The sequence below is a fragment of the Lycium barbarum genome, chromosome 10 (assembly GCF_019175385.1).
Source record: "Lycium barbarum isolate Lr01 chromosome 10, ASM1917538v2, whole genome shotgun sequence".
In the NCBI taxonomy this organism is placed as follows: Eukaryota; Viridiplantae; Streptophyta; class Magnoliopsida; order Solanales; family Solanaceae; genus Lycium; species Lycium barbarum.
In genome coordinates this window covers 117,235,172-117,248,044 of record NC_083346.1, presented here as the reverse complement: position 1 = coordinate 117,248,044, position 12,873 = coordinate 117,235,172, and the positions used below count along the sequence as shown (strand labels likewise).

General features: G+C 37.0%; 1 protein-coding gene across 5 annotated transcripts; it reads left to right on the top strand.

Annotated features, from left to right (window-relative positions):
* Window positions 1-1,182: 1,182 nt before the first annotated feature.
* On the top strand, window positions 1,183-11,624 carry LOC132614107 (mediator of RNA polymerase II transcription subunit 15a-like). Of its 5 annotated transcripts, XM_060328472.1 has the most exons (9): window positions 1,183-1,494; window positions 2,832-2,943; window positions 4,770-4,866; window positions 5,447-6,793; window positions 7,318-7,388; window positions 8,772-8,846; window positions 9,882-10,340; window positions 10,437-11,201; window positions 11,301-11,624. In XM_060328472.1, the coding sequence occupies exons 1-9, from the start codon at window positions 1,346-1,348 to the stop codon at window positions 11,463-11,465; spliced, it is 3,240 nt and encodes a 1,079-aa protein (XP_060184455.1). In that variant the 5' UTR covers window positions 1,183-1,345; the 3' UTR covers window positions 11,466-11,624. The 5 variants fall into 5 exon arrangements, with proteins under 5 accessions (XP_060184455.1, XP_060184454.1, XP_060184452.1 ...); XM_060328471.1 differs by having other exon boundaries at window positions 1,185-1,494; window positions 7,327-7,388; window positions 9,882-11,201; XM_060328469.1 differs by having other exon boundaries at window positions 1,185-1,494; window positions 9,882-11,201.
* The last annotated feature ends 1,249 nt before the right edge of the window (window positions 11,625-12,873 follow it).

Here is a 12,873-nt window from a genome sequence, read left to right as displayed (position 1 = left end):
TAATAAGATCATATGGTGTTATGATAGCCGTGTAATAATATATATTATTTTTTCTTCGAAAATCCGCACTAAAATAAATACTTTTTATTTAATTATGCAAAGATAAATGCGATGCGTGCGCGTAAGCTGGTAAAATGCCGAAATGATAAAAATTGTGAATAATAATAATAATAATAATAAAATACGGTAAATAATAATAATTGATAGAATGATACAATGGCGGTATTGATAAGAGGCTAATAATTATAGTAAACATAATATATATTTTTTATTTTTTTTCCAAAAATATTAGAAGCTTAAAAATAGGTATTTTGGCAGAGAGACGGGACAAAATTGGGTGTCAACAACTAGCAGATCAAAAACTAAAATGAAAATTTTATATTACACGATAGTCCAAATTAACACATTAAAAAAATAGAAATTTGATTGAGAACATATGTCTACCGACAGAACTTATATACAACCTTATTAGAGATTATGCTAGGAAACTCGAGGTCTTTCCTTAAAAAATGTTGTAGTTAGACAAGTTAAATTAATCGCTTGATCTCCTACTGTACAAGAAAGCTTAAATTGAATACTAATGAAGCGTGAAGACACAAACAAGAGCTGCTACTTTTGGCGGAATTTTTAGAGAAGATATTCAGGTAGGAATTTTTAGATAAGATATTCAGGTAAGACGAGACCAATCTCAATTCTCACCACAAAATTATAGAGAATTAAATACGACTACAATTAGCAAAAACAAGAAGATCATGTAGAGAATTCAAAGTGGAAACAGACTGCCTACTTGTTGTCAAGCTTATTAAACGGGACGACATGCTACTTTATCCTTTAAGAACAATTATCGAAGATTATATATACCCGTCGAAAATCACCAACGCGATTATTATTCACATTTGAAGAGAGACAAACAAGTCCGCCAACTTTTTGGTAAATGAAGATCACAAACAAGCAAAAAAATTACTTATACAGGAAAATACCATTTTAAAAAAATGGCATTTTTGCTCCTAACAAATTTAAGCAGTGTAACTTATGAACGATCTTAAAAACTTACTTCCATTATACTAGTTGAGACTTGAGATAATCAAATAGCCAAACATATCTGACTCAAAAGGCGGCTGGACACATCAGATACCGACACGTAGATGTTAATCAGGCAATATTTAAAAGGCCGACACAACACCCAATCTCAACCTAAGTCTACACATACGATTATTTAATAAAATAATACTGCGACTTTGTCAATTTTCCTTATAATCTATGATGATTCTTTATTCTCATTGAAAAAAATTTGTAACATCAATTTTGTTTCTTTTAAATTTGGGAATTTTGATTTGAAATTGAAATGGATGGGAATAATTGGAGGGGCCCACAACAAGGTCAAGCCGGTGATGTTGCCGGAGCTCCGACCGGGGCTCCGACTGGAGCTATGGATTCCGGTGAATGGCGGACTCAACTATTACCCGATTCTCGTCAAAGGATTGTTAACAAGATGTAATTTTTAGTTAATTTTTGTGAACTTGTTAATTGTTTTTTTTTTTTTAATTTGTTATACGATTTTGCATTTTGGAATTTGGGGTTAGGGTTAGGGTTAGGGTTGCTTTTGTGGTTTATTGGTTTTGTGAGATTAACTAGTTAGTCAGAATTATTTAATTTTGTATGTGAACTTGTTCTTTTAGGGTTCCTTTGTGTTTTATCAGTTAGGTAGAAGTATTGATAAGTCAATTTTGAGACTTGTTATTTCCAGCTTTTAAACTAATTGGTGGGAATGCTGTTAGTTTTACTGGGTGGGGTAATTGGTAGATATTTCCAATTTAGGTAATCAGTTCAAGAACTCCGCCTGTGTGAGCTCGCTCACATTGCCAGTCCCAAGCCCGGATAAAGGAGGAGGGTTGCCGAGGGTCAATCGGAAACAGCCTCCCTACCCAGGTAGGGGTAAGGCTGCGTACATCTTACCCTCCCCAGACCCCACTATTGTGGGATTACACTGGGTAGTGACCAAGACCAAGACCAAGGTAATCAGTTCAAGTGGAAAACCTGCTTTTACTCTGTGTTTTTTTTTTTTTTTTGTTTAGATATGTTGAAATGATTGGTTGCTGCTAGAGTTAATTGGATTATATCTACTGATGTTCTTTAGGGAAAACAAGTTTTAGTCTTTCGTTCTCCTTATTAGTAGTATTATTTAGTAATCGAGTGGTTTTGTCGTTCTTTAGTATATATTATTACTATCTGTCACTTCATTTGATTGTATCCTATTATTTTGGCGTCTTAAATTTCTTGCAACCCTGCCTTCGAATTCTTCTTTTCTTTTGAGTCGAGGGTCTAGCGGAAAAAACCTCTCTACCCCACAAAGGTAGGGGTAAGGAACTAGTTCAAGTGGAAAACCTACTTTTACTCGCTGTTGTTTACTTTTTATTTTTTTAGATATGTCAAAATGATTGGTTGCTGCTCGAGTTAATTGGATGGATTATTTGTTTTTTGATAACCGTGGTGTCGGGGCGCACCTCGAGTAATTCGACGGGATACCTGCCACCTCCAACCAGCAACAAGTGCTTGGACATATGGGAAGAAATCACCTAGTATTTTTGTCTCCGTAGGGATTTGAACCTGAGACTTCGTGGTTCTCAACCCACTTCATTGACCACTAGGCCACACCCTTGGGTGGTTAATTGGATGGATTATAACTATTGATATTGTTTGGAGAAATCAAGTTTTAGTCTTTCGTAGCTGGGCGTAATGTGGAATTATTTTTAACATATTTGAGAAGTGTTTATCTAGATTGGGATCTTATTAATGGTTTAAGCTGATTTTTGGTTGATATGGTTGTATAGAATGGAGACCTTAAAGAGGCATCTTCCTGTCTCTGGGCAAGAAGGCGTACAAGAACTCAAGAAAATTGCAATAAGGTTTGAAGAAAAGATATATAATGCTGCTACAAGTCAGGTATGTAATCTAAACTCATTTCGATTTGTTTGAATTCACGAGGGGAGGATTGCCCAAGACCATATAAGGAAACCGCCCATCCCTTTTTCAGTCGATGTGGGACTTTTCAACATGAATGATGCAATTTGTTCTCCACTTTGTTGATGTTGTTATTCCCGCTTGTAAAGACTTGCATTCATCTTTCCAGTCATCTAGACAAGTTGTCTTAGGGATGGCAAGCGGAGAGGAGCGGTGCGGTTGCGGGGCAAACCCGCATAAGCCCGCGAAGATTTCAACCAGTCCGGCCCTGCCCCGCAAAACATAATTTGTTGTTTTCAACCTGCACTACACCACCCCGCTTAACTTCTCAAGTGCGAGACAAATCTTTCAATTACTAATGCCGATGGTTGTCTGTACTGTACCATTATGTTTATGTGGAATTTCACGCTTCTAAATGAACACATTAATCACTTTTTTAGCATTTTTACTAAGACATTGGTGTCATTTAAAAAAAATAAAATTGGATTCACTTATTTTTGCTCTCATCAATGTTTTTATAACAGGGAAATGGAAGAGCATGATATTATATGTATCAGTTCATCTTAAGCATGAGATCTGTTGTGTAAAATTACCTATTACAGTGATGATAAGAAAAAAAAAAGGGTTTATTCTGGTATTGACACGTAAATATTATAGTATCATATTAATTATATTTCCCCAAGCTCTTCAATGCTCAGTCTATATTTGTCAACAAAAAAAAGGGCGGCCCAGTGCCCTTATTTGTCAACACAAATGAATACAGTCAAGTTATATGGAATTAAATTAATTAATTTCAGATTTGACTAACCGACATAGTTTTATAAAATCTATTTATTACATTAATTTTTAGAACTAACCACCACATAAAAATAACCTAGATCTAATTTTTAATGCCTTTTCACACCTAAGGAACCGTGGGTCTCTCGGAAACAACCTCTCTACTCTACGAGGTAGGGTTAAGGTCTGCGTACACTCTATCCTCCCCCGACCCGTATGTTGTTATTGTTGTTTGCACGCTAAATACGTTTTACCAACTTATCTCTTCTTTATGCATAGATTTTTGTTATGTTTAATTAAGAAAATAGTGCATTTATGGTTTATTTCAATTTTATAGGTTTATGTGATTGAGAAGTGACCGGGAAGAAACCAAGTGAAAAATTGCTTTTGTAGTAAATAAATGCTTTCTAGTTTATGAATGGGTTTTAGTTTTTCTAATTAATCATGTGCATCAATTGCATTCCGCAGGGAGTAGCTAATCCTAGGACATCCCCTATTATTTTTTATTAAACTCGAGATAGGAAATTAGGGATTGGGCTAGATTAATTAATGCGATTTGGGGCTTGAAACCTCATCTAATGGGGTCAACCTAGAGATGGGAAGAACCTAAGTGTGGCCTAAAATTGGAATGTGATTAATTTTTGTTAGCTTGATTCGAGAGAACTAGCTAAGATAAACCCGCTAAATAGTCGAAGACGTTAGTGGTAATTAAGATTCCAAGGCTAATTGCTTGACCCATTATTAATTAGTGGTAGATAATTACTATCGTTTCTTGATATTAATCATTCCACTATTTTCCATATCTCTTGTTTCTCTTTACTTGTGATGAAGGTCATTGTTCACTTTACCTGCTTTCTAGCTAGTTTTTATCTTTATTAGTTTCTAAACAAAAATCAAATATTGGTTGAATGATGCAATTTGTTCTCCACTTGGTTGTCGTTGTTATTCGTGCTTGTATAAACTTACATTCGTTTTTCCAGTCGTTTAGACATGGTGTATGCATTTTTAGTTAAATTTATCTAATATTGCAGCAAGATTATCTGCGGAAAATATCTTCAAAGATGCTGAACAGGGAGACAAAATCTCAGCCCAATGCTGCAAATGGTGGTCAGAGTGCCCCTGGCCCAGGTGAGTAATGGAATCTCTTGTGCTGTATTTCAAATACGCAAATCTTGTCTGACATGACGTTTTATATAAACCTAATTACTTCATTCTGTTGTTGAAATTTTTTGCTCCTGTAGTTACAAAGGGTACTGTAAATTTTAGAAGCTTGAACCATTGTATAATATTTTAGGTGACTACTACTAGTTAGTATTGTTTGTGCTCTAGGTCAGAGTCCAACCCCTGCTCTTTCTCTACATTCCCACTGTTTTTTTTAGATTAGCTACCCAAAAAAATGGGGGGACAGAGGAAAAGCTGATCATTTGAAGTACTACGTACTGTTGTTTATTTGTCTAAATAATAAGTAACTTAGTCAAAGTTCTCTTTAGTATTTTGGAATGTTTAATTGTCTAATAAGTAACGGAGTCAAAGTTCTCTTTAGTATTATGGAATCAGTTTTCACAAAGCAATGACTTCTGTTTCTCGTATCTTAAACTACAAAATACGTGTTAACTTTTGCTGCTTGTTTGTATTTTCTTCTAATGTTATTATGTTTGCTAGTTATTTGAAAGCATCTTGACTGTTTCTTTTTGATTCGTTTCTGTAGGATCCCACAGCATACAGTCCCAAGTTAACAGCCAAGCACAGCAACTTCTTGGACTGGCCAATCAAAATCAAACACGACAACCACTGATGCAGCAAAACATTCAGAACAACATGGCATCAACTGGGCCGCAAAATTCTGCTAGTTTGACTCCCGCACTTCCTCCTGTGAGTAATTTGACGCAGGGTACCATGCAAAATGCTGGAGGCCAGAATCCAAATTTGCAAACTATGCCAAATGTTGGTCAAAACTCAGTAGGAAGTGCCATTGGTCAAGGCATGCCTCCCAATATGGTTCCTAATTCTCAGAGGCAGATGCAGGGAAGACAACAACAGGTTCTTTCTCAACAGCAACAGCAGCAATCACAGACAACACCGCAATATCTTTACCAGCAGCAGCAGCAGCAGATGATGAAGCAGAAATTTCCGCCGAGAAACACGTCACAGTCCTTGATGCAATCTCACATGCAGCAACAGCAGCAGCAGCAACAACAGCAACAGAACCTTCTACAGCCTACTCAGACACAATCTTCTCAGCAAGCTATGATGCAACCTTCTTTAATGCAATCAACTTCTTTGTCCAACCTTAAGCAAAATCAACAGTCTACCGTTCAACAGTCAACTCAATCTGTACTTCACCAACGGCAACAATCAGTTATGAGACAGCAGGCTCCCATGCTTCATCAACAACAATCGTCAATGCTACAGCAACCAATTTTACCAGCGCAACTGCATCAACAACAACAACAGCAACAGCAACAGCAACAGCAGCTGATTGCACAACAGACAAATGTTGCAAACCTCCAGCAGAACCAACTGATGGGCCAACAGAATCCGATGCCTGATGTGCAGCAGAGCCTAGTGGGCCAACAGAACAACTATAACAGTCTGCAGCAGCAGCAGCAGTTTAATCAGCAAAATAACTTTCAAAATATGCATCAGCAGCAGTTGGGGTCTCAAAGTAATATTGCTGGGGTCCAGCTGCAACAGTTATCTGGAAGTCAACAACCTGGTAACTCTGGCTTGACGTCTAATCAGCACCCTACCCTTATGTTTCAACAATCAAAAGTTCCTGGACAACAACAAATGCTGCAGGGTGCTACAACCTTGTTACCAAGTCAAGGTCAACAATCGCAGTCGCAGCCAGCACAACAGCAAATGATGTCTCAGAGTCAATCACAACCAGCACAGTTACAACCACCTTTGGGTTTGCAGCAACAGACGAATCAATTGCAAAGGGAAATGCAACAGAGGCTTCAAACATCAGCTCCCTTGCTTCAACAGCAGAATGCAATGGAACAGCAGAAGCAGCTATATCAATCACAAAGAGCCGTACCAGAAGCCTCATCAAGTATGTATTTTTCTTTATTAAAGCTTTCAATTAGGTCTCATAAATCATTCTTTAGCCGTCTCATTCTTAGATATTTCCGCCTTTCATGCCTTGTATGTGGAGGTATGGGACTAATACACTTTTAACCGCTGTTTTACATTTTTTAAAGTAAAAATGACTAGTCTTTGAGTGGTGGAATGTCACCATGTGATCTTGCTGTTCTGATCAGCTTAACCATACTATCATGGAAACTCAGAAAGAATGAGATCTGAAAGATGCATTTGATATTTAATTAAAAGATGAAAATCTTATTGTATTTTTAAATTTACTTAATATTAGTATACTACCAAATACCCAGTTGTCCTGGTCTAGAGTGAGAAACATTCTTACACAAGGACATTTGGATGACAACTATAGTGCATGAATATAGTTTCTCAATTTTTTTTTAAAAAAAGTACGAATATTACTTAAATATCCAACACAATGCTGTAAGGAGTCAAGCCCTTCAATATTTGTGCTATCTTCAACTCTTGGTTTATTTGTAGCATCTTTAGATTCTACAGCTCAGACGGGAGATGCAAATGCAGCTGATTGGCAGGAGGAGGTTTACCAAAAGGTATGGTTTTTCCAATGGTATTTTTATCTACAGAGGGTGTTGAAAACTGAGGAATTTACTGATGAATTGCTGGAAATTGATGTTTTGGCAATTGACAACAAGTGAAGTAGATTTTGATAAACTGACTGGTTACAACAATATAAGAAGTAGCTGAATGCTGTGAAATACCTCCTGTGGTTGATGGAGTAATAGAGGAGGTTTACCAAAATAAGCGTTCAGAAAATTCATGGTCATACCCCTTGCCGCAAGGCACTTTTTCGGTATTCCAATTCGTAGAAGAAATAGAAAATTAAGCACATTACAGATAACTTGTTAGAAATTGATATATTCTCAATTGAGAAGTGAAGTACTCAAGAAACAACAATAACAACAACTATGCCGCAATCAAGTTAGGGTAGGCTATATGAATTCTTATTGTCTATGTCCCTTCATTTTGAGGCCTTCTCAATCCGATGTTATAGCTCTAGAAATTCTTTACATTTTCTACTGGCCTAATTGAGAAGTTAAGTAGATTCGATAAATTGACTTGTTACAATTTATTTTTCTCTCTTGATTAAGTGATTCTAGATAGTTGAATGTTGTTATATATTATCTGACTTCTTGAGGTAATATGTCCGTAAGTTCGGGTCAGGGTCCTCATGGTATGTCCCTAATTTGCTTTATTTCCGGGAAACTAATTTTTTCTATTGCTAGTTTCAAGGGTAAACCTATTCATGCAAGAAGTATTAACCTGAATATATGGCTATGAGAAAATGTTGTTCTGTGTGAAAAGATACCCATTCATCTGTATTAGTTGGTATATTTGTTTTTCCAATTTTTTGGATAACCGAGAAACTCGTCGTTTCCTGCTTCGAAACGCAGTTGATAATGGGTCCTCCCTCTACTTTCTTCTACTTAAATACTTGACTTGGCTTACTAGCTAGGATTAAGTTGGAATACTCAAAGCTCTCCAAGAATAAGCATACAACATCAACATGTTTTTTTACTTGTGAAGCCAAATATATCGGTATTATTCCATTGTTTCCCCTCACTTTGCTTCATTGAAATAAAGATGTAAAGTGTAAACAAAAAAATGATGATTTTCATTAAACCATATTATATCTCCCAACCAACTGTAGAAAAGTATATTCAAGTTCCTCCTGGATGGTCTGGTCTATGATCACATCTTGGAAATTGACCCTCACATGTCGTGCAAAATGGATTTTAATGAGGTGTGGTCTTCCTCTTCCCCTTCACTTTTAACCTTTTAATCTGGAAGGTTCTTTCATGAAGATTCTGTAGTGTTCTCTACTGCATTGTACAGGTGATCTAATTATCACCTATCCACATGGGAATCCAGTCTTGACATTTGCACAACTGATTTAATGAAATTTTTTAATGCAGATAAAGTCTATGAAGGAGATGTATTTGTCAGAGCTCAATGATCTATACCAGAAAATTGCTACTAAAGTGCAGCAGGTATGTCATCAACATTTTATTCTATTACTATCATTTCTGGAGCAATTCTACCAGCTGTATGGTGCAGCATGCTGTATTGACTAGATTTTGATGTAATTTGATATGTTAATGGTTCTCAGAGATCATTCTTGTTATGGGGACAGTACTTTGCAATCATATGATCTTTCTTCTATTTATCCTAAACCATTGCCCTCTAAGTGCTTCGTCATAGTTCCAAATTTTGGTTGACTCCCTTGAAAGTTTCGTCAATTGACACACCATCATTTGCATATAGCATGTATCTTTCGTCAATTGACACACCAAGGTGTACTGCATTTTGTATTCTATTAGGTAGGTCATCCATAACTAGTTAAACAAGTACTGGTATCAGATTAATATTATAAATCTTCGGTTATTGGTAACTCCTCTTATTTCTTTGCGTGTTTCTCACACCTATTATAGCTCCTCCTTACATATATACTCTGGCATTTATAGTTGATACAAACTCCTTGATATGCCCATAGGTAATCCTAGAATATTATCTAGCTGAGAACTGATGCAGAAAGCTCAAAACTCTAAATTCTCAATTTTGCATATTTGGTTCCTTCCTGTCATCTTGAGAAACAGTTGTGTCATTGTGGGAGTTAATTCCTTTTCATTTCTTGCATCTGTATCATTTGTCTGTGTTGAAGCATTGTGTATGATTATGAAGTAGTTTGATCGTGGACACTATAAAAGGAGTTATTTGCACATATCTAGGTAGATACTGTGATGTATATGTCATTTTGATGGTAGTCTTTTTTCCTTTTGGGGGAGGGATCAAGGCCTCCTTAAACCTTTGGGCAGGGGCTTGATTTATCTGAATTTAAAGAGCACTTTATTCTGTTGAATTGTGGGCATCTGGCTAGCTATGTTATGTGTCTCTTTATACTCTTTCTTAAGTTTTGCTCCCTTTTTTCTTTGCCGTGGGAGGTACTTGAAGCATGACTTTTAAAAGTTTGCAAAGGGCAAGAAGCAGGACTCTGACTAAAACTGATTTTTTTTTCTGTTTTTAAGCATGATTCTCTTCCTCAGCGTCCTCAAAACGAGCAAATTGAAAAGCTAAAGATGTTCAAGATGACACTGGAACGCATTGTGCTTTTCTTGCGGCTTAACAAGCATGAAATTCAACTTTCTCACAAGGAGAAACTGCTTTCGGTTGAGAAGCACATAAGTTTCTTTCTTAGTTCCAATAGGCCGCGCAAGCCTGCTTCTTCTCCACTGCAGGGGCAACTTCCTCAGTCTTCCATGCAGCTTCAACAACCACAGTCTCTTGATGGTCAAACTAATCCATCGATGCAACCCGTACAGGGTTCCATGGCGGCAATACAGGAGAACAATCTCACCAACTTGCAACATAATTCTTTGTCTGGCATATTGACAATTTCCAACTCTCAGCAACATATGATAAATACAGGACAGCCTGGTTCCAGTGTGGATTTGGGACAGGGTAATTCATTGAACTCGCTGCAGCAGGTGGCTACCAGCTCTTTACAACAGAATCCTGTTAACAGTCCTCAACAAGTTAACATAAGCTCATTAAGTTCACAAAGTGGATCGAACCCTGTGCAGGCAAACTTCGGTTCCCTACAGCAAAATTCAAACGCCTTGCAACAGTCGCTTCCTAAACAGCACGAGCAGCAAATGTTGCAGAATCAGCAGCTATTAAGACAGCAGTACCAACAGCGGCAGATGCAGCAGCAAATTTTTCATAGACAGCAGTTAATCCAACAGCAGCAAGCAATGCAACAGCAGACTGCGCAATGGCCAGCCCACCAGATGTCGCAGCTTCACCAGATGACTGATGATAATGGCCTAAAGATGAGGCAGCAAATGGGAATGAAAGCAGGAGTTTTACAGCAACAGCAGTCAGTTGGTCAGCGTGTTGGATCTCATCATCCGCAATTGAAGTCGGGAATACCTTCACCTCAAGTCCATCAGGCACTATCGCCTCAGGTTACCCAACATCCATCTCCTCAAATTGACCAACAAAATATGTTGGCATCTCTTACCAAAGCGGGGACTCCTGTCCAATCCGCAAGCTCACCATTTGTTGACCCATCTCCTTCAACTCCCTTGGCTCCATCTCCAATGCCAGGGGATTCTGAAAAAGTTAGTGCTGGCCTCTCATCACATTCCATATCTGGAAATATAATGCATCAAAAAGCTACTGCTGCTTCTGCACCTGCCCAGTCCCTTACAATTGATACTCCTGGGATATCAGCCTCACCTTTGCTTGCAGTGTTTACTCCTCTAGATGGTACACATGCTAATGGCTCAGCTGCTGATTCTGGCAAGTCAAGTGTTGAACAACCATTGGAACGCTTGATGAAGGTGGTTTGTATAATACCATTCTACTTAATTTATATCTTCGCTAATCTGAATAGATCTGTCTTTGCACCTTTCCTTTTGATTTGACATATTTATTATATTCAGGTTAAAAACATGTCCGCCAAAGCATTGAATTCGTCTGTTAGTGACATCAGTTCGGTGGTCTGTATGATAGATCGAATAGCAGGATCTGCACCAGGAAAGGTTGTGGTAGTTTCGGTACTGCTACTTCTGGTATTGTTAGGTTCGGTTTTAGTTTTGATGGATTGAGTTCTGGTACTAAACTTTACGAGCGTTTAGCGCATGCAGGGGCGGATTTACATGGAGGGGTATGGGTTCACGTGAATCCATCACCCCTTCCTAGCTTATGTAAAGTACTGCAATTATTCTGATAAATTATTTAAATTTGATGTGGAAACCCATGCTAAAGAGGTTTGCGTACACTATCCTCCCCAAACCCCGTCCCCTCTCATTTCATTAAATTTCCACTTTTCTGTTGCTCTTATGTTTTTGTGCCTTTTCGGTTTTTTTGTTTCTCCTTTGCCTTTTCTTTCCTTTCCTTTTTGGTTCCTGTTTTGATGCTTCTCTTTTGTTCTTTTCTTTTTAGTTCATTCTTGAGTATTAAAATCCTTTTGAAAAAAAAATTAGAAATATCTCCTCGCAGTTGTTCTCAATCTTCAGCAACACTTTTACAAACAAAGGTCACGTTGTTTCTCAATATTTATTTTATGGTCACTCTTTTTTTTCCTTCAATTTTTTCTTTGATTTGTAAAGTGCGGTTTCTTAAATAATGATATAATGATTAATCGTTTTGAAATATAAAAATTCGTTAAGAAATAATTGTAACCTGAATGTTCTTTTGTGAAGGGAAAAAGCTCAAATATGTCATCGAATTATCACAAAAGGTTTATTCATGTCACTCGTTAATAGTTGGGCTAAAAAATGCAATCATTTTGAGTCATATATGGCATTATTCATTAACAGAATTCTACTACTATCAAATTTTGACGTGGCATCATCTAAACCCTTAATTTTATCAGTGGTATATATGAGTCATTTGTTAAGTTCAGTGGCATATTTAAGCCTTTTTTCATTTGTTATATAAATCTTCGTCTTTTCTATTTTTATGAACCATTAGCTACCACTGGCAGATTTTATAACGTGGTATGGTCAAAATTTGATGGTACTAGAGTTTTGTTTAGTGAGTAGTGGCATATCTGACCATAATGGTAACAACGGTGATATTTTTAGCCCAACTATTAACGAGTGGCATGAATGAGTCTTTTCTGATAGTTCGATGGTATATCTGATCAAAATGGTAACGACGGTGGTATTTTTTAGCCCAACTATTTACGAGAGGCATGAATGAGTCTTTTCTGATAGTTCGATGGCATATGAGTTATTTCCTAATATTAATTATAGTGTACTTGTCAAGTCTTTTTTTTTTTAAGAAATAATATTGTCAATGGGAATCGAACCTAGCACGCAATGGGAACCGCTTGAACACCCTCAAGTCGTTGTCAATATAGCATTAAACATAATGATAATATAGTGAACTCATGCTCTTGAAATTCTTAATACGCCTCTGACCGCATGTTGAGGAACGATTAGAGAAAATTGAGACTCATTTGAAGAAGGCGGAGACATTTTTGGCTAAGATTAACAAAAAAGAAAAAAA

Coding starts and splice junctions, on each gene's coding strand:
- LOC132614107 (XM_060328469.1), top strand. CDS start 1,346: ATGGATGGGAATAATTGGAGGGGCCCACAACAAGGTCAAGCCGGTGAT. Junction 6,794..7,317: donor CGTACCAGAAGCCTCATCAA/GTATGTATTTTT, acceptor GTTTATTTGTAG/CATCTTTAGATTCTACAGCT. Junction 8,847..9,881: donor TTGCTACTAAAGTGCAGCAG/GTATGTCATCAA, acceptor TCTGTTTTTAAG/CATGATTCTCTTCCTCAGCG.